Source organism: Rasamsonia byssochlamydoides (genome assembly GCF_041956645.1).
Source record: "Rasamsonia byssochlamydoides strain NRRL 3658 unplaced genomic scaffold VTN77scaffold_6, whole genome shotgun sequence".
Classification (NCBI taxonomy): Eukaryota; Fungi; Ascomycota; class Eurotiomycetes; order Eurotiales; family Trichocomaceae; genus Rasamsonia; species Rasamsonia byssochlamydoides.
Genome location: NW_027192389.1, coordinates 107,188 through 123,726, shown reverse-complemented (window position 1 = coordinate 123,726; position 16,539 = coordinate 107,188). Strand labels below are relative to the sequence as shown.

General features: G+C 49.6%; 7 protein-coding genes across 7 annotated transcripts; 3 read left to right on the top strand and 4 right to left on the bottom strand.

Annotated features, from left to right (window-relative positions):
• Positions 1–630: 630 nt before the first annotated feature.
• Positions 631–1,617, bottom strand: VTN77DRAFT_7319 (uncharacterized protein; the record flags this gene model as incomplete). The annotated part of the gene is made up of 2 exons (XM_069423695.1): positions 631–1,425; positions 1,495–1,617. 2 exons carry the CDS (start codon positions 1,615–1,617, stop codon positions 631–633), a joined length of 918 nt encoding a protein of 305 aa, XP_069281125.1.
• Positions 1,618–3,838: 2,221 nt separating this feature from the next.
• VTN77DRAFT_7318 (uncharacterized protein) lies at positions 3,839–6,146 on the bottom strand (the record flags this gene model as incomplete). The annotated part of the gene is made up of 10 exons (XM_069423694.1): positions 3,839–4,093; positions 4,143–4,307; positions 4,367–4,454; positions 4,520–5,026; positions 5,081–5,184; positions 5,244–5,359; positions 5,418–5,456; positions 5,504–5,642; positions 5,704–5,839; positions 5,890–6,146. 10 exons carry the CDS (start codon positions 6,144–6,146, stop codon positions 3,839–3,841), a joined length of 1,806 nt encoding a protein of 601 aa, XP_069281124.1.
• A 403-nt stretch (positions 6,147–6,549) lies between these two features.
• Positions 6,550–7,128, top strand: VTN77DRAFT_7317 (uncharacterized protein; the record flags this gene model as incomplete). The annotated part of the gene is made up of 1 exon (XM_069423693.1): positions 6,550–7,128. One exon carries the CDS (start codon positions 6,550–6,552, stop codon positions 7,126–7,128), a length of 579 nt encoding a protein of 192 aa, XP_069281123.1.
• Positions 7,129–8,329: 1,201 nt separating this feature from the next.
• Positions 8,330–9,001, bottom strand: VTN77DRAFT_7316 (uncharacterized protein; the record flags this gene model as incomplete). Its single annotated transcript, XM_069423692.1, has 2 exons — positions 8,330–8,618; positions 8,667–9,001. 2 exons carry the CDS (start codon positions 8,999–9,001, stop codon positions 8,330–8,332), a joined length of 624 nt encoding a protein of 207 aa, XP_069281122.1.
• Positions 9,002–10,039: 1,038 nt separating this feature from the next.
• VTN77DRAFT_7315 (uncharacterized protein) lies at positions 10,040–11,632 on the top strand (the record flags this gene model as incomplete). The annotated part of the gene is made up of 1 exon (XM_069423691.1): positions 10,040–11,632. One exon carries the CDS (start codon positions 10,040–10,042, stop codon positions 11,630–11,632), a length of 1,593 nt encoding a protein of 530 aa, XP_069281121.1.
• Positions 11,633–12,720: 1,088 nt separating this feature from the next.
• On the top strand, positions 12,721–14,007 carry VTN77DRAFT_7314 (uncharacterized protein; the record flags this gene model as incomplete). The annotated part of the gene is made up of 1 exon (XM_069423690.1): positions 12,721–14,007. One exon carries the CDS (start codon positions 12,721–12,723, stop codon positions 14,005–14,007), a length of 1,287 nt encoding a protein of 428 aa, XP_069281120.1.
• A 322-nt stretch (positions 14,008–14,329) lies between these two features.
• Positions 14,330–16,412, bottom strand: VTN77DRAFT_7313 (uncharacterized protein; the record flags this gene model as incomplete). Its single annotated transcript, XM_069423689.1, has 5 exons — positions 14,330–14,448; positions 14,521–14,680; positions 14,764–14,779; positions 15,321–15,605; positions 15,667–16,412. 5 exons carry the CDS (start codon positions 16,410–16,412, stop codon positions 14,330–14,332), a joined length of 1,326 nt encoding a protein of 441 aa, XP_069281119.1.
• Positions 16,413–16,539: the final 127 nt, after the last annotated feature.

Genomic DNA, 16,539 nt, shown 5'->3' with positions numbered 1-16,539 from the left:
ACCCGGAGGGATCGAATTTGCGGTTCCAATTCTTCATTCCTTGCCTTGTTCTAATCTGTGTGTACTGTACTACTTCTACTGGCTCTTCCGACTGCAATAACGATTATGATGATGATGAACGAGCAGCGACATCGATGGGAGTTTTCTGAGTCTCTGGCTTAAGAATGAAGGAAACCGTCCATTTTATTTTTATTATGAAATATCCACACCGTCTTGTCTATGCAGAGAACACTCGAGACAGAAATGAAAGAGAAATCAATTCAATATAAATCGATATTAACATCAGTCATTACATTATCGTCTGATTTAATATAATACTGTCCCGGACGAGGTCATTGCCGTCACAGGACATAGCTAGGCTACGCCTGGCTACAGAAGTAAAGGAATTGTGTAAGTAACAGCTCCAATCGAAGAAAATAAGGAAAAGAAAGAGGAGGGGGGAAAAACGTGAAAAAAAGAAAAAAAAAGACAAAAAAAGAAAAGAAAAGGAAAAAGAAAAAGAGAAAAAAAAATCCTTCATTCCCTTCATCTCTCTGCCTCTGACAAGGCAATGACAAATGATTCCTCATTTAAACCGATCCGCCTGCCGACAACGCAGCAACGGACAGATCACTCACCTTCGAGCACAACTCACGATGATCCAATTTTGAAACCCTTGGTGATCTGTCCAAGCTGACCTTGCGGGTCCGCCGCGATGTGCAGCAAAGCCGTTGGCAAGTCCGGTGCAGAGATTCCCTCGCGAGGGTGCAGGTGCAGATTCTGGCGCTGGCTCTGGCCGATGGGCAAGTCCTCGCGTGCTTCTTGTTCTTCGTGCTTGATACCGTCGCGGACCCAGTCCTCGATATCACTGCCCAGGCGCACTGCGTCAATCGCCTGCGTGGGCTTCAGGCTCAAGCTTCCTCTTCCTCTTCCTCCTGTCAGACCTGAGGCGATATCGCCTCGGATGTTGTTGGCGGTAAGGTCAACGGGGAATGCTTCCTCTGGTCGTCGTCCTTGCTTCTCATCTCGACGATCCAGTCCCACTCCTTTCGGAGGTATTAGACCTTCGATGAAGGCTGGTGCGCTACTGAGCAGCTGGCCTGCGCCTATGCCTGGGAGCTCTCGGGCCTGCAGGTTCTTGCTCCCCTCCACCTTGTCAATATACTCGTTTGCGAGTCTGCTGTAGTCATCACCACTGGCGAGATCACCCAGCGGGCTCCGCTCTGCCTGCCCTTCCAGCGCGCCGAGCAGGGTCGTCCCCGTAAACCCCTCGTGCGGTTTCGGTGCTGGATGCAGGGCCTCTGCCTCCGCGGCGGACGCGATGTCGCCTGAGTTGACGATTATAGTCGGCTTAGGAGGAGAGGCCTTCTGCATCGGCTCGCTGTGATGCTGGCTCTGGGCGTCGTGGGAGGGAGTAGTAGTGAGAGCGGGGGTGGTGAGGGATGGCTGGGAGACTCGTCAGTATATACTACATCCTCGATTTCACTTGTGAAAGTGAGAAAAGGAGGGACTCACAATCTCAGCCTTCTCAGCCCTGACCATACCGTTGATGTTGGCCTTTTCGTCGTCTATCGGGGATATCGGCGCCGCCATGGCCACCGAGAGCATGAGCAAGAGGACATTTCTGACGGATGACATTTTTTTCTTTTTCTTTTTTTCTATTGATTGTCTTGTTCGTCCGTTTCAAGGAATGTTTGACAGGAACGTACGTATTGTATGTACGTATGTAGATAGATAGGTAGTCAATCGAGAAAAGAACAAACAAACGAACGGACAGGCTGTGCTTGCCAAGGGACAGACAGACAAACAAGATATATGGCTGCGAACAAACAAGACAGAAGAACGGGGCCTCGAACGAACGACACGAGGGGAAAAATTGCCCTTTTTATGAATGAGCTGAAGGGAGAGAGATTATGTACCTACCCTACCTACCTATGTATGCATCTATATATATACCATATCCCTATGGTAGGCACGATTCCTCTATTATTCCTCTATCTATCGCGAAAGGGTCTAGTCTAGTTTTACCTAGTGTACCTAAGACATGCTTGTTCGCCCGTCGGGTTCTAGAGCCTGTTCCCCGCTGTTTATACGAAGAAAGGGATGGATGGCAGAGGGAGGCAGGGAGGGAGGGAATGAATGGAATGGAATGTAGGAGCTTAGCTTAGCTTTCCTTAGCATAGCATGAACAAAGAACGCATGGTGTAACAATGAATTAATAGTAGGGTAAATCAGGACTGTTTCTCGGTGTTGAAGACTCCCTGCCTCTATCTGCAAGGGGGAGGGGAGGGCCCCGAGGGGGGGGAGGGCGAGTTGGAATGTTGTATGTATGTACTGTACTATACTTACATGTAGTTTAGTTGTGAACACCCCTGATTAATTATTACTGTACTCATGATGTGCAATACTTGTCCGTATGGTATAAGCTGTCTGTCTGTTTACAAAGCAAAGCAATATGTACATACAATATTCAGCTGTTGGCAGTAGATAGTTTCACAAGACTGAGAAAGTATCACAGTAGGCTTCTGTCCTTGTTGCTACATAACCTATCAATCAATCACTTAGTCAGTACAAACACGTCTGTTGCACTGCTGCGCATGTTGTGGCGTGCCATGTCATGTCGTGGCCTGCAAAGAATGTAACTAACTACCTACCCAACCACTCGGCATAAATCACTGAAATATAACTGACTGATTGATTAAGTGATTGATTAATTGATTTATTTGAATGTCGTGATTCCTCACTTCTCTTGAGGGAGTAGTAGCCCTGCCTGTTGTTGATCTGTGACTTTTACCCTTGTGACTGAGCCCTAAGCACATATATATGTACAGTACATACAGGTAAATTTGTTGATAAGGCAGTGCAATCCGGTTCTACACGATAGAAAAGGATGTGATTCCCCCCCTTCTTCTCTTCTGGCAGTTTGTTGTTTGTAAATATAACATGAGTAACCCCCCAGCTATGGGCTTGTATGTACCTCAATGTGGCATTAGGGTCTAGTAGTCCATATTCCATAGATGAAGCCAAGATGAGCAGCTCCTTACGATCGAATTGACTCTTTCCCATGATACGGATACTTGATTGCTATTTTTAATACATTAAAGCAAACCCTCCTCTAATTTGACTAGGATATTGCTTTACTGATGTCTATATATTATTATGAGGTAGGTAAGAAGTTATTAATAATAGATGTCCTTAACTCTTTGCTAATTCTACCTTAGAAGGATAAAAGGGATTAATTATGATAATAACCTATTTTAAAACTGCTATTTACTAATAATTACTACTTAGCAATTGGTCTTAGTATCCTTACTGGGACAAGATAACTGTAGGAGGCATGTAATATCTTCTCATTTTATATAAAGCTGACGGCGTTAACAATACCTGGATATAACTACTTTAAGGATAAATAAAGCAGAATAGATCGATCCCTCTTTTGTTATCTTATTATACAATTTACTCAGACGACGAATAATATCTCTTAACTAAAATATAAGGTAGAGGAGTAATAAGAGGGTAGGATGATTAATAGTACTACTCTTAAGGTTGATTCCTTTTTAAAGAGAAGGGCATTATTGCCATAAGGACTATAGTTGGCTGGATGGCCTCAACTGGATGTACTTATACCCAGACTATAGAGAGGGTCCCGTATCTCCCCTTGTTCAAATAACCAAAAACAACTTTGGCCGATGTACATATAACATGCGTAACAGCAAGAGACGAGAGTGACAAAATCTAGATTCTCCAGGGCTACTGTACCAGGCGCACGTGTTTTGGTGTCACATTCTCCTATAGGACGGAATTGACTATCTACCTCCCTGCCGACTGACTATACATGTGCTCCTCCGAGGTTTCCCTGTCATCCTGTCAATTCATATATAACACCCTCGTACGGCCTCAAAACTAATGGATCGCAAACATTCTCCGATTGCTTGTCGTAATTCGACAGCAGCAATTGAGCATCTTCCAGTGCCAACCCCTTGTCTGCCGCAGTCCACGTCACGGCACCGGGGGAGAAATTGAGAACGGTCAGATAGCGAGTCCCTTTGAAACGGCGGAGATACGCAAAGGTATGCAGGTTATCGAGATCCAGAATCTCGATCGATCCATATAGCTACGCTTGTTAAATTCGCCAACTGATCACTTCGGGTGGCTCGACCTACCAGCGTTGGATGCGACTTCCGCATCTGGATCATCTTCCGGTAGAAGGACAGCACAGACGTCACATCTTTTTGCTGATTCTCGATGCTCCATTCCTTGCCATCGGGGCAGGGAGGCATCCACGGCTTCACATCCGAGCAGAAGCCGCCGTTGGGCTCTCCAGTCCACTGCCACGACGTCTTCATTAGCAACGCTCAATCTCAGCCAACGTATGGATGACACCCACCGGCATCGGAACGCGAGTATTGTCACGCCCTTTCTGCAGGATCGCCTTCTTCGCATGCTCCACTTTCTGAGGGTCTTGGTCCTTGGCGCTGTTGTCGATTGATCGATAAGCTAGTTCTCCAATCTGACGTGTATTATATATCATCCTACTTACGAATTCCAGAACAGGATCGTTTCGATATCCTGGTTCATCTCTTCCGAGAAGCACTCCGGATTGATCATCCCTAGCTCCTGACCTTGAAAGAGGAGCGGGGTCCCTCGCAGCGTGAAGAGCCACATCGCCAACATTTTCGCACAGAAGCCGCGAAACCGCGGCGTCGACGTGGTAAATCTCGAGATGCCTCGCGGCTGGTCGTGGTTTTCCATCCACAGAGTCATCCAACCACCACAGTGCATCATCTTCCGCTGCCAGTCATCCATGATGCGTTTCAATTCTGGCAGCTCCCACTCACGGAGTAGCCACTTGTCCCCGTCGTGGCAATCGAGCTCCACGTGTTGAAATTGAATCAGCAGATGCAACTCCCGACGAGGCTTGTACTTGGAGAGGTACTCGACTGCCTGATCAGACGAGATTCCGCACGACATCTCGCCGATCGTGACAATGTCGTACTTGGAAAATACATGTTCATTCAGATCCTGCAGGTGCTTGTGGACGTTGGGACTGCCGCAGGCATTCGTTATCAGCTCATTTCTCCGCTGTCAGGAGTCAACTCACCCATTGGCGAAGCAGCAGTTGGCTTGCTGTAATGGTTCTCCCGGCTTGATCGTAGGAGCGTCCGGGAAACCATGTGCCTTGGAGATCAGATTCATACAATCGAGCTAGAAGCAGTCAGAGGAGACGCTCTCGTCAGTCAAGTTTAGGGCATCGTATTTCTTACCCGAAAACCATCAAGTCCGCGGTCGAGCCACCATCGCAGCACCTTGTAGATTTCTTGCCGGACCTCCTCATTCTCCCAGTTGATATCGGCCTGTTTCTCCCCAAAGATATGCATATCTTCGTCAATAAGTAAGCCATGTCTCACCGCTTCCTTTTAGTCTAAGGGTCTGCTCACAGTACTCGCCGGCGACTTCATCATACGTCCAAGCGGAACCTGTCGGCAATCAGCATGACTCTATGACAGGCGTATTGCAGGCCTACCTCCAAAGGCGCTTTCCCAATTATTAGGTGGATGTCGGTTCCCTTCAGCATCCACAGTTCCCGGTTGCCAGATGTACCAGTCTCTCTTGTTCCCGTTGGGGTCGCGTCGATTGGCTCGAGAGGTTTGAAACCATTCATGCTATGGATACCGGACCGTCAGACTTTCCTTCAGCTATCTAGCCATGTCATCGCATACTCACTTCGACGGAGGTGTGGTTGAGAGCAATATCGATAATGACCTTCAACCCTTTCTCGTGGGCAGTCTTCACCAAGTGGTCCACGTCCTCGAGCGTTCCGTACACGGGGTTGATTTCCGTGTAGTGCCTGATATCATACCTGTGCCTGTTCTCAGTGACGGTGATCTTTTCATGTTCTGCTGCTCATACCCCATATCGAACATCGGCGATTCAAAGATAGGAGTCAACCAGACAATGTCAACCCCCAGGTCGACCAGATAGTCCAGATTGTCGACGACTCCCCCGATGTCGCCTTTCCCGTCACCATTGGAGTCCTTGAAACTCGGTATCAGCACCTGATACACTGTTGCTTCTTGCCACCATTCCAGGTTCTCTGTTTCCACATCGTGTGTCCCAGCCGCCTTAGCTGCGAGTGCTGCTTCCTTGATATCCTCTGGACAATCCATCGTTTTGGGCCTTGCAGCCAGCAGATTTATTCCTAATGTTATTCCTCATCGGTAATCCATCACGGCAGGTTTTAGAGATACAGCTTTCTTTACTGAATTGGTCACGGACTCTCTCGCCGAGCCAAACAGAACGGATGGAATTCCGGTTATCTACTCCTCAGATTGACCATTCCTCAGATCCAACCGTCACAGCAAGGCCCCTCCGTGAAGTCATGTTTACGATCATTTGTCAATATGAAGGAGACGGCCTTCGGAGATTCGTTCCTAGGATTCCCAAGACTGTAAGAAACAGAGTTTCGTACTTTAGTCATCGCTACGTCGATCGTGCGTCGAGGACTTCGTCCTCTTAAGTGTTGACCACTCCGAACTCCAGTGAGGATTCTGTTTCGTCTTCGAAATCCTGATGAGGAATCCAATTTACTCTAGGACCTTCCACTCTCGGTTGCGGTCTCTCGTCGTTCCAGCAATCACGAGACAATTCAGGCAGACGCTACCGTCGAGCAAGAAAGTATCTCCCTTTGTTTACCCTGTTTATCCTGTCAAGCAGCTATTCAGACAGTCACACGCCATGGCGACAAACCCGTATACGCCGTCCATTATGGACTTTGACCGCGTCTGGTGGCGCGAAGTGGTCATCTACGAGATCTATGTCCAGTCATTCCAAGATAGCAACAATGATGGGATTGGAGATCTTCAGGGCATCATCAACCGGCTTGACTATTTGAAGCGTCTTGGTGCCGATATGCTCTGGCTGACTCCCATTTATGAGTCGCCCCTGGAGGATCAAGGATACGACATATCCAACTATAGAGCGATCAATCCCCTATTCGGGACCATGGAGACATGGGAGAAGATGTGTCACGAGATCCACGAAAGAGGAATGAAGCTGATGATGGACATGGTGTTTAATCACACGAGTTCGCAGGTGAGTGTTTGCCAATATATTTTCGTGTCGATTCGGCAAGCCATTAACAACAGCTAGCATGCATGGTTCCTTGAATCAAAGAAAAGCCGGGACAATCCCAAGAGGAACTGGTATTTCTGGAAGAGGGGACAGATAGGAAAGAACGGAGAAAAGCTGCCTCCGAACAACTGGGAGAGTCTCTTCGGAGGTTAGGAAATCCTCACACTTTTCGGAACTGGTCACTGACAACTCACGTAAAGGTCCGGCGTGGACATATGACGAACATACCGATGAGTGGTGTACGTGATCGTGATTAGATTAGAGAATGTGCGTCTGACTTTCTGCAGATCTGCATCTCTTCTCGTCATCTCAACCCGACCTGAATTGGGACAATCCTGAAGTTCGCGAGGAGGTGTGTGATACCATCCGATTCTGGGGTGAGAAGGGCACTGACGGGTTCCGTGTAAGTATGACAACTGGCATGACGATGGAAGAACATCGATCAAACTAATCTCCCTAGTTTGATGTTGTGAACCTCATCTCCAAAGTTCCCGGTCTGCCCGACGCCCCAATTGTGAATCCGGATAAGTTTGAGCAGCCGGCGCTGATGATGTTCACGAATGGGCAAGTACTTCCGTCTCATTCCAGTAATTGAATAGAATGTTGACCGCAAACAGGCCCAACATCCATGAGTACATCCACGAGGTGAATACCAAAGCACTGAGTAAATTCAACTGCTGCTCCGTTGGAGAGATGCCCTGCGGAGTGTCCGAGTTTGAGGCCAGCGAGTATGTCGGCAAAGACCGCCGGGAGCTTTCGATGGTCTTTCAATTCCACCATATGGACCTTGACGCCACCAACGGCGACAAATGGAAAATCCGCAAGTGGGAGCTCCCGGAGCTTGGTCGCGTTATGCGGATCTGGCAGCAACATATGCTGGGCAACCACGGTAAGCATGGCACTTGCAGATGAAAACTTAGGATCGACAGGAGAAGCTGAGTGGAAGCGGTTCTTCAGGATGGAACTCGTTGTATATCGAGAATCACGACCAGCCCCGCAGCTTGTCTCGCTTTGGCTCGCAGGATCCCAGGTATCGGGCAGTATCCGCCAAGATGCTTGGGACCTTCCTCCTGTCTATGCGAGGCACCATTTATCTCTACCAAGGCCAGGAATTGGGTGTTCCGCATCCGGAGGACTGGAAGATTGAAGATTATAAGGATGTCGAAACGCAACAATACTACCAAACGTGAGTGTGTGGCCGGAAAAGGGAGGTTCTGTGCTAATTCTCTGGGGGACTAGCATGTATCAGCAGCGAAAGAAAGAGAATCCCGATAAGGAGCCCGACATGTCGGATGTCATGCACGCCATCAAGCTCAAGAGCCGTGACAACGCGCGCACCCCGATGCAGTGGGACACGAGTCCCAACTCGGGCTTCACCGGGCCCGGGGTGACTACCTGGCTGAAGATGAATGAAAGGTACACCGACCTGAACGTGTATACGCAGGAGCGGGATCCAGACTCGGTGCTCAACTATTTCCGGAAACTGGTCCTTTTGCGGAAGCAGCATCCTTTGCTGGTGAGTTTGGCGCACATATAACGGTGGGATTGATACTCACTTTTTGTCTAGTTCTACGGGGCTTTCGTGCCCATCAACCCGACGCACAAACAGATCTTTTCTTTCCTGCGCGCGCAAGGACCTTTCCGTACTCTCATCGCCTGCAACTTCTCCAATGACGAGGCCACGTATGAGATCCCGAACGAGATCGACATCGACCTGGCGGTGTTGGTGATTGCCAACTACCACGTCAATGAGACGAAGCTGGAGTATAAGACGGTCTTTCGACCGTGGGAGGCGAGAGTTTATACGTTGCGGAACTAGAAGCCACGCAAGGATACTATACAAGCAACAACAAATAGAGCATGTGATATAACTGCAAAAGAAATTGGACATATGTAATTTTTGTACACATATAAACTAAATTGAGCTGGCGAAGTGATTTCCATCCAATCACGCTCTCCGTGACTATTCCCCTGCGGAGAATTATTTCCGCTCCGGGAATCAATCCCGGTAGCCGCTCTCTTCACTGACATGACTTTACGCCGTGGCGTTGAGTCAGCGAAGTTAATCCCTGGGGTTAGTACTCGTAATCTTTTTCTACACGTAAGACAAGCAACATTAGGTAGGTTTGTACACAATCTAGGTGCCTGCTGGGTATGTAGATTACATGACTCTTCAGTAAACTGTAATTCCAGCTTCATCCTTGGGACGCCTGAGTTGCTGACAACACGGACAGATATCTCTCCGTCGCGGAATATCAAGTTTCTTTTATTTTGTCTGCACTGTCTCCCTGCGATCAACCGGACCTGCACTCACAATGGCGGGGTTAGGTCAGACGGACATGGCTGGCAGTGAACTAGAGACCCATTGCCTGATCCTCAGTCTGACAGCAGAAATGCAGAAGACTGACGGCTGTAGATTCCTGAGCTGAAGGTCCGTCACACTTCCTAGAGTCCATGTTCTTACTGTATTGAGCATTATGATTCTGACGATGAACATCCTCGAAAAAATACGCGTGGAGCTTATTACGTCATACGGATCCACCCATCGAGCTATTATTAGATAAGCTATCTCCATAGTGGAGCATTAAATAAGGTTGCCATTCTCTCATCTCATTGGCCAGCGTGCCTCGGAGCCCAACATTGTGTCTCGGGCCCGAAATCGACACAACACTCCGAAGTTCATCGCAAGACGCATTCATCACTATCGTTCTTTGCTGTCCTCGGCTCCGAAATAGTGTGCAAAACTCGTGACAGTTGATCAGTCTTCGTGCTGATTTACCAGTTATATATAAACTGTCATTCTACCATGGCTTGGAATGGGAAATACGGCCATCACGACCGGCGATCACTGCGAAAATCACAATTCAAACAGCAAAACCTTTCAGTATATAACTTTTTTTGATATCATGAAGCATCAAATATATCGACAATGACATCGAAATGTACTGAATCTCCCGTCGTCGTTGTTGGTGGGAGCTTGGTCGGGCTTTCAGCAGCCCTCTGCCTCGCTTTCCATAATGTCCCTGTCATCGTCGTCGACCGCCATCCAGGCAGCTTGCCTCACCCTCGAGCCATCGGGTATACCCCCCGGACGATGGAGATCTACCGGGCTCTAGGAATTGACAAGAAGATCCCGGAGGTCCCAGCTGATTTCTCCCTGCGCCGCGCCCGGGTCGAGAGCCTGGCCGGAACATGGCATGAGGAATCCGCGTGGACGGAGAAGACAGAGGAGAAGTCTTATTCTTATTCCTCCTTCCTCGACTCCTCCACCAGTCTGGGCGGATTCATCGTACAGGACAAACTCGAAGCCATCCTCCGAGAGGCTACCCTCCAGCGTGGCGTTGATCTTCGTTATTCCAACATCCTCCTCAGCTTCGAACAGGACGATGAAGGGGTCACAGCCCTCATCAAGAACACAGACGGCCAGGAATATACACTGCGAGCCTCCTACCTCATCGCCGCTGACGGCCATCGCAGCTCCATCCGCGAGAAACTCGGCATCCAGCGCGACGGACGCGGCCATATGCAGACCACCCGCAGTGTCCTATTTCGTGCGCCTCTCGACGAGTACCTGAAGCGTGGCATTTCTCAGTTCAACATCGATCAGCCCGACTTCAAGGCCTTTTTGACTAGCTACAATGACGGTCGCTGGGTCCTCATGTTTTCAGACGACATCGAGCGGGACGAAGCCACTCTGAAATCGCTGATCTACAAAGCCATCGGCCGGTCCGACATGGACGTGGAGATCATTACCACCGGCCGCTGGGAGTTGACAGCTCTGGTCGCGGAGAAATTCCAGTCAGGACGGATCTTCCTCGCGGGCGATGCGGCGCACACTCTGCCTCCGAACCGGGGTGGTTACGGAGCGAACACCGGCATCGCAGATGTCCACAATCTCGCCTGGAAACTGGCTGCCGTCCTGTCTGGTGCGTCCACGCCCGAGCTGCTCGAGTCGTATGACCTCGAGCGCCGTCCGGTGGCGTGGCTGCGACACCAGCAGATCTTTGCGCGCGCCGACTACAAAGTCCATCTCGCGGGTGATGCTAAGCCGGAGGAAGTCATCGACGATATTGCCGTGGAACTTGGCCAGCTCTACCGGTCGAAGGCCATTCTCGGCGCGGGCGACGACCTGCCACCCGCATTGCGTCCCGACCAGTGGGCTGGCCAGCCAGGGACGCGTGCTCCTCATTTCTGGTTTACGAAGGACGGGCAGACTATCTCGAGCCTGGATCTGTTTCAGACCAGCTGGGTCTTGCTCTCCGAAAGCGCAGAATGGACCTCCGCCGCAGCGCATGCCAGTCGCGAGTCCCAGATCGAAGTCCAGCCAGTCCAGGTGGGCGTAGACTTGCAGTTGGCGGACGTGAACGTGTTTCGACAAGCCATGGGCATGTCTGTCTCTGGCGCCTCGCTGGTCCGTCCGGACGGATACATTGCGTGGCGATCGACTGGTTTGCCGTCAGATCCTCTGACGATGTTGAAGGATGTTCTTCGTCAAGTTGCGTGTGCGAGGAAGTTGTTATGAATACGGATGGAGGTATTTTTGCTCCATATCTTAAGAAGTGGTCGATGAGGAATGCACAGATTTGTTGGACTTGCTGGTGTTCGAGGACTGTGTAGTATATTAGGTACAGGAAATATGATATAGGATACAATGTGGTTTCCTTGGTAGTATATAGCTTAGATTCAGGTAGCAAGGGTATTCATCTACTTATTTCTTCCATTTTCCTTTTTTTTCCCTGTTCTGTTGGAAAGGGTATTTGTTTGCCCATAGACCAAGATCTCTAACCTCCCATTTCCCATCCCCTGAATACATTAAAAGATGTTCTTTCCCAGGTTGCATTTCCAAGCAAGTTATTATAAATATAGAGATGGAGAAATAACTTTTTTTTCTATATCTGAAGAAGTAATCAATATTGAATTTAGGAATTTTATTAGATTATATAAGGGCATAGGAAAGTAGGTACAATTTAGTTTGTTTTATTTAGGACGTTTTGGGATCGGATATAACAAGACTATTTATATACTTACCTTTATTCTACGTTCCCCCCTCCCTGTACTCTGAGTACTGCTGGTGTGGATGTTCTGTTCAGAGATAAGATCTCCAATATACCTAAGATGCAATCCTTCTTATCCAAGGATATAATTACGCTGATTGGCCACTTAATTCAAAATTCACCATCCAATGGGGGCGATGAATCACGTGTAGTACTGTAGCCCTCCAATTAAACCATCCATGGAACCGCCCGATCTGCATTCCTGCAACCAACGGGAATCCCTCCCCATCACACGTGATATTGGTCTCATACTCGTCTGCAACTGTCATTCGTGTTTTTGTCATGATCGACCTCGCTGATAGTTCCGACTGCATACGCTAGGAAAAGCTTATCGGGGACTCGTCATCCTAGGCAGGCAGGTAGTACGACCGGTTATCGTTATCGCAACCTGGAGAACACTGACTACCCCTCTTCATTTTCTTCTTGCTCTTCCATGGTCGATTATGTGCAGGCAGCAGGCACGTGAGGCGACTGTCTGTCGAAGCTGCGGACGTATTAAGCATGATATAAATCCGTGCAACTAGTCATCTGGCTGACTGCCGTGGATTCTTTCATCATGGCTCTGCTCTCGCTGGCCGTCTGGCTCCTCGCAGTAGGTACCGCAGCAACGGAGGAAAAGCTCTGGAAGGAGCGCATCAAGAATGTCGTCGTCCTCGTGCAGGAGAACCGCTCCTTCGACACGTTCATGGGCGGCTTGACCTATAACTCCAGCATTGACGGCGTGCTGAACTATCCCTATTGCAATCCGGTTGATGTCAACGATCGGAATTCCGCACAGGTCTGTGCTCAACCGATCGCCAGCAATGTAGCCGCAGACGATCCCAATCATGGCATCAGCGGCGGAAACATGCAGATCTATAGCACGTACCACCCGGACGAGGACCTGATCAAGCAGGGCTACTACGCGGAGTCGGACCTTATGCAGGGGTTCGTCGCGGAGCAGGCGTCCATGTACAAGACAGACGATGTCGCGCGCGCAGCGGAAGTCATCAACTACTTCACGCCAGATCATATCCCTGTATTTGCGACGCTGGCGGAGAACTTTGTGCTCTTCGACCGGTGGTTTGCGGCCGTCCCGGGTCCGACCAACCCTAACAGAGCGTATATCACGTCCGGGACCTCGTACGGACATGGAGAAAACGACGTCGATTTCGATAGGTCGGCCCTCCCGCAGCGGTCCATCTTCCAGCAGCTGACTGAGAAGGGCGTCTCGTGGATCAACTACTCCAACACGACCGACTTTGTGCCGGACGCCCTGTTCTACCGCTGGACTGTGGAGTCTGGTGCGGCGAGGACGAATGTTAAACCCATCGCACAATTCTACGAAGATGCTGCGGCAGGCACCCTGCCACAATTTACTTATATCAACCCGGAGTGCTGCACGTGGGAGTCCTTCCACCCGCCGTCGCCCGTCAGTGTGGGCGAGGGGTTCGTGAAGGGCGTGTATGAGGCGCTGCGAGGGTCGCCGCAGTGGAACGACACGTTGTTCATCCTGACTTTTGATGAGCACGGTGGGTTTGCGGACCATGTGCCGCCGCCGACAAACGTGCCTGCGGGCGATGAGCGTACCTACACGGAAATCGCTCCGGATGGGCGGTCCATCACATTTGATTTCACTCGGCTGGGAATGCGAGTGCCAACGCTGTTGATCTCGCCGTGGGTGGGGGGCGGCGTTGTAGTGAACAAGCCCCAGACGAGAGGCGAGTACACGCATACGTCGATCCCGGCGTTTCTCGCCAAGTTGTGGGATCTCGACATCCTGACGAATCGCGTGGGGTGGTCAGCGACATTCGAGGATCTGATTCTGAGCGAGTGGAGGGATACGCCGGAGACATTGCCTTAGCCGGCTGACTTTTAGTGGTTTATATTATATTATATTGAAGAGACAACGATTCCTTTCCTTCTATTTCTTGCTTTTGCTTTTAATCGTATTGACAGAAGAGATATGTATATATAGCTAGATACACAGAGATTTTGCTAATAATACCCAATGAAGAAAGAACATGTTGATGGATCAGATATATCAGAAGAAAATCACAGATTGTCATGATCTCGACTCGAATAAGTCATTCCTTGATTCACTCATTCCGTCATTCATCATTCATTGAGACATACCATTCATTAGACATAGAATAACTTTCACCGTACGTAGTCATCAGTCATTATCATCGTGACCGTCGAATATCCTCCGCCGTGACGGATTTGGGGATACGAATGAGATACGGCTCGCACTCGCTTTTCTCATTATGATTCAGGCTCTGTTCGCTTGACATTCGCGGCAGCCCTGTCTCCAGGTCCAAGTCGGACGGTCAATTATACCGATAATTGTAATGGAGATGATGGTAGGGGGCATTACCATGACTGAACATGCTCATGCTCATGCTCTCATCCAGCAGCATCGAAGACAACGTCGAGTCTGTTCCCGTCAGACATCGCTGCAGCCAGTAGCTCCGCATGCGGTCAAGGGCAGTCTTGAAGTCGTCCAGGATGACGATGTCGCAGAGGCATTTTATTATCTATTACATCGATTTCTATATAGCGTTACTAGAGAATGTTATTAAGTTCTTAATAGTTAGAATATGGAAGTCAATAATTGTACCGCAAAGATTCTGGCGCTGGAAGATATTTTTGCGTTAGTACTGTATGCTGGATAGTGCTGATCCACATAACTGGTGTTCCACGAAGTGGGCTTGTTTAAAAGGTTAACAACGGTTCGGTGGAAACTGGCTTCATACCAGTGGCCACTTGGGAGGTCTCCATGGAGTAAGGGACGTGTAATTAAACGCTAGGCTCCGTCGAGAGAGACATGTGTACATCCACGTGGAACGATTCAAGGGCTAATGAAAATGTCCCTATCTTGCATGTTTCGTTATCAGAGAAAAGTATAGGGCGATTTTAATCTCTGTGTCTGTCAATTATCGCCACCAGGTAGACACTGGAAACTCGCAAAGGATATGAACTGGGCGGTTCCAAAATTGCAGCACCCCAGCGTAAGTAATCACCAGTTGATATGCGCAGTAAAATAGTTTCAGCCGCTGACTGGATGTTTCCACTGCTGGTAGGAAACCCACGCCTGGAAGATCCCCACGCCCAACCCAGCGATCCCTAAAAAACACCGCGATGAAAACTCCCGTTAGCGTCGCCATCATCACATACCTCGCTCCACTCCTTCGCTCGAACCACCGCTCGACCAAGCTTCGTGGTCCCGGATTCTCGATCTCCTCGTACAGATCAGCCAGTCGGGCACCGAAATATCTGTATTCGATCTCCCGCTCGTCGTTGGTCCGGTTCGATGCCGACTCGAAGCGCAGACAGTTGGGATCGAACGAGCCTTTGGAGACGAGTGAACGGAGAAGGGCCTTGGATTCTGAGTCTGATGGGAAGAGGATCTTCTGGAGTGAATCCAGCGTTTCCAGGGCGAGCTGGCGAGGGATATTTCCCCTGACATGGGAGAATCATGGTTACATGTAGTTCGCAGAATGCGGGAACAGTTCAACCTTACAATTTAATGGATTCACTCATTGTCGTACAGTTCGCCGAACGAGTGACGATCAAATTCTCTTTCAAAAAAGCTGTATGGTAGTATATCTCCACCACCCCTCGTCTCCGGTCCAGCTTGAGGTGGCTCCTCAGGTCGTCGGTAGGCTGGAATTGAAGCCCAGCACGTTTCTTCAGATGGATGGCGGCCGATGTCCCCTTGATGTCCCAAGAATCGCCCAGGTGGGCCGTCATTGGGAACGTATCTTGCATGAACTGGCTCAATGAGACGTCATGACGCCACGGAACGGACAACGCGCCCAACTCCAGCAGGTCGGACGATTCATGCCGCCCGGAGCAGTTCACAATGGTCATGGCCCTGACTGCGAGGCTGAAGGCGCGATCCTGGTCTTCCGGCGTCGGCAATGGTCCCTCGCCTCGACCGGCAAAGTAGTCGCGTGTGAGCTGGGAGCGCGGCACATCAGGCTGAGCTTTCAGCAGTCGAATGATGTCGAAAACATCCTCGTGGGATCTCAACGCAGGTTGACTGCCGGGCAGGAGGTCCGGCACATACGACGCGGTGATCTTCTTGTAGTATTCAAAGTAGCGTGCGAGTCGCTTGGAGCGCTGCCACGGACAGTGCGAGGTCGTACAGCTATGGCCCATTTCGCAGCTGCTACACAATTGCCAGCTCCAGAAGATTTGACAGAGCTTCCGCAAATGGCTGTCCCATACCACTTCAAGAGGGAATGGGGATGAGAAGGATGCCATTGTGCTAGAGTCCTTTCATCAGGCTGACCTCTACGCTAGCTCTTCAATGCAGATGAATAGCTTTCCATCTCTGATATACCCGGAAGTTTGCTTCTTCAACCTTGAAGAATATTAATAATGAATAACG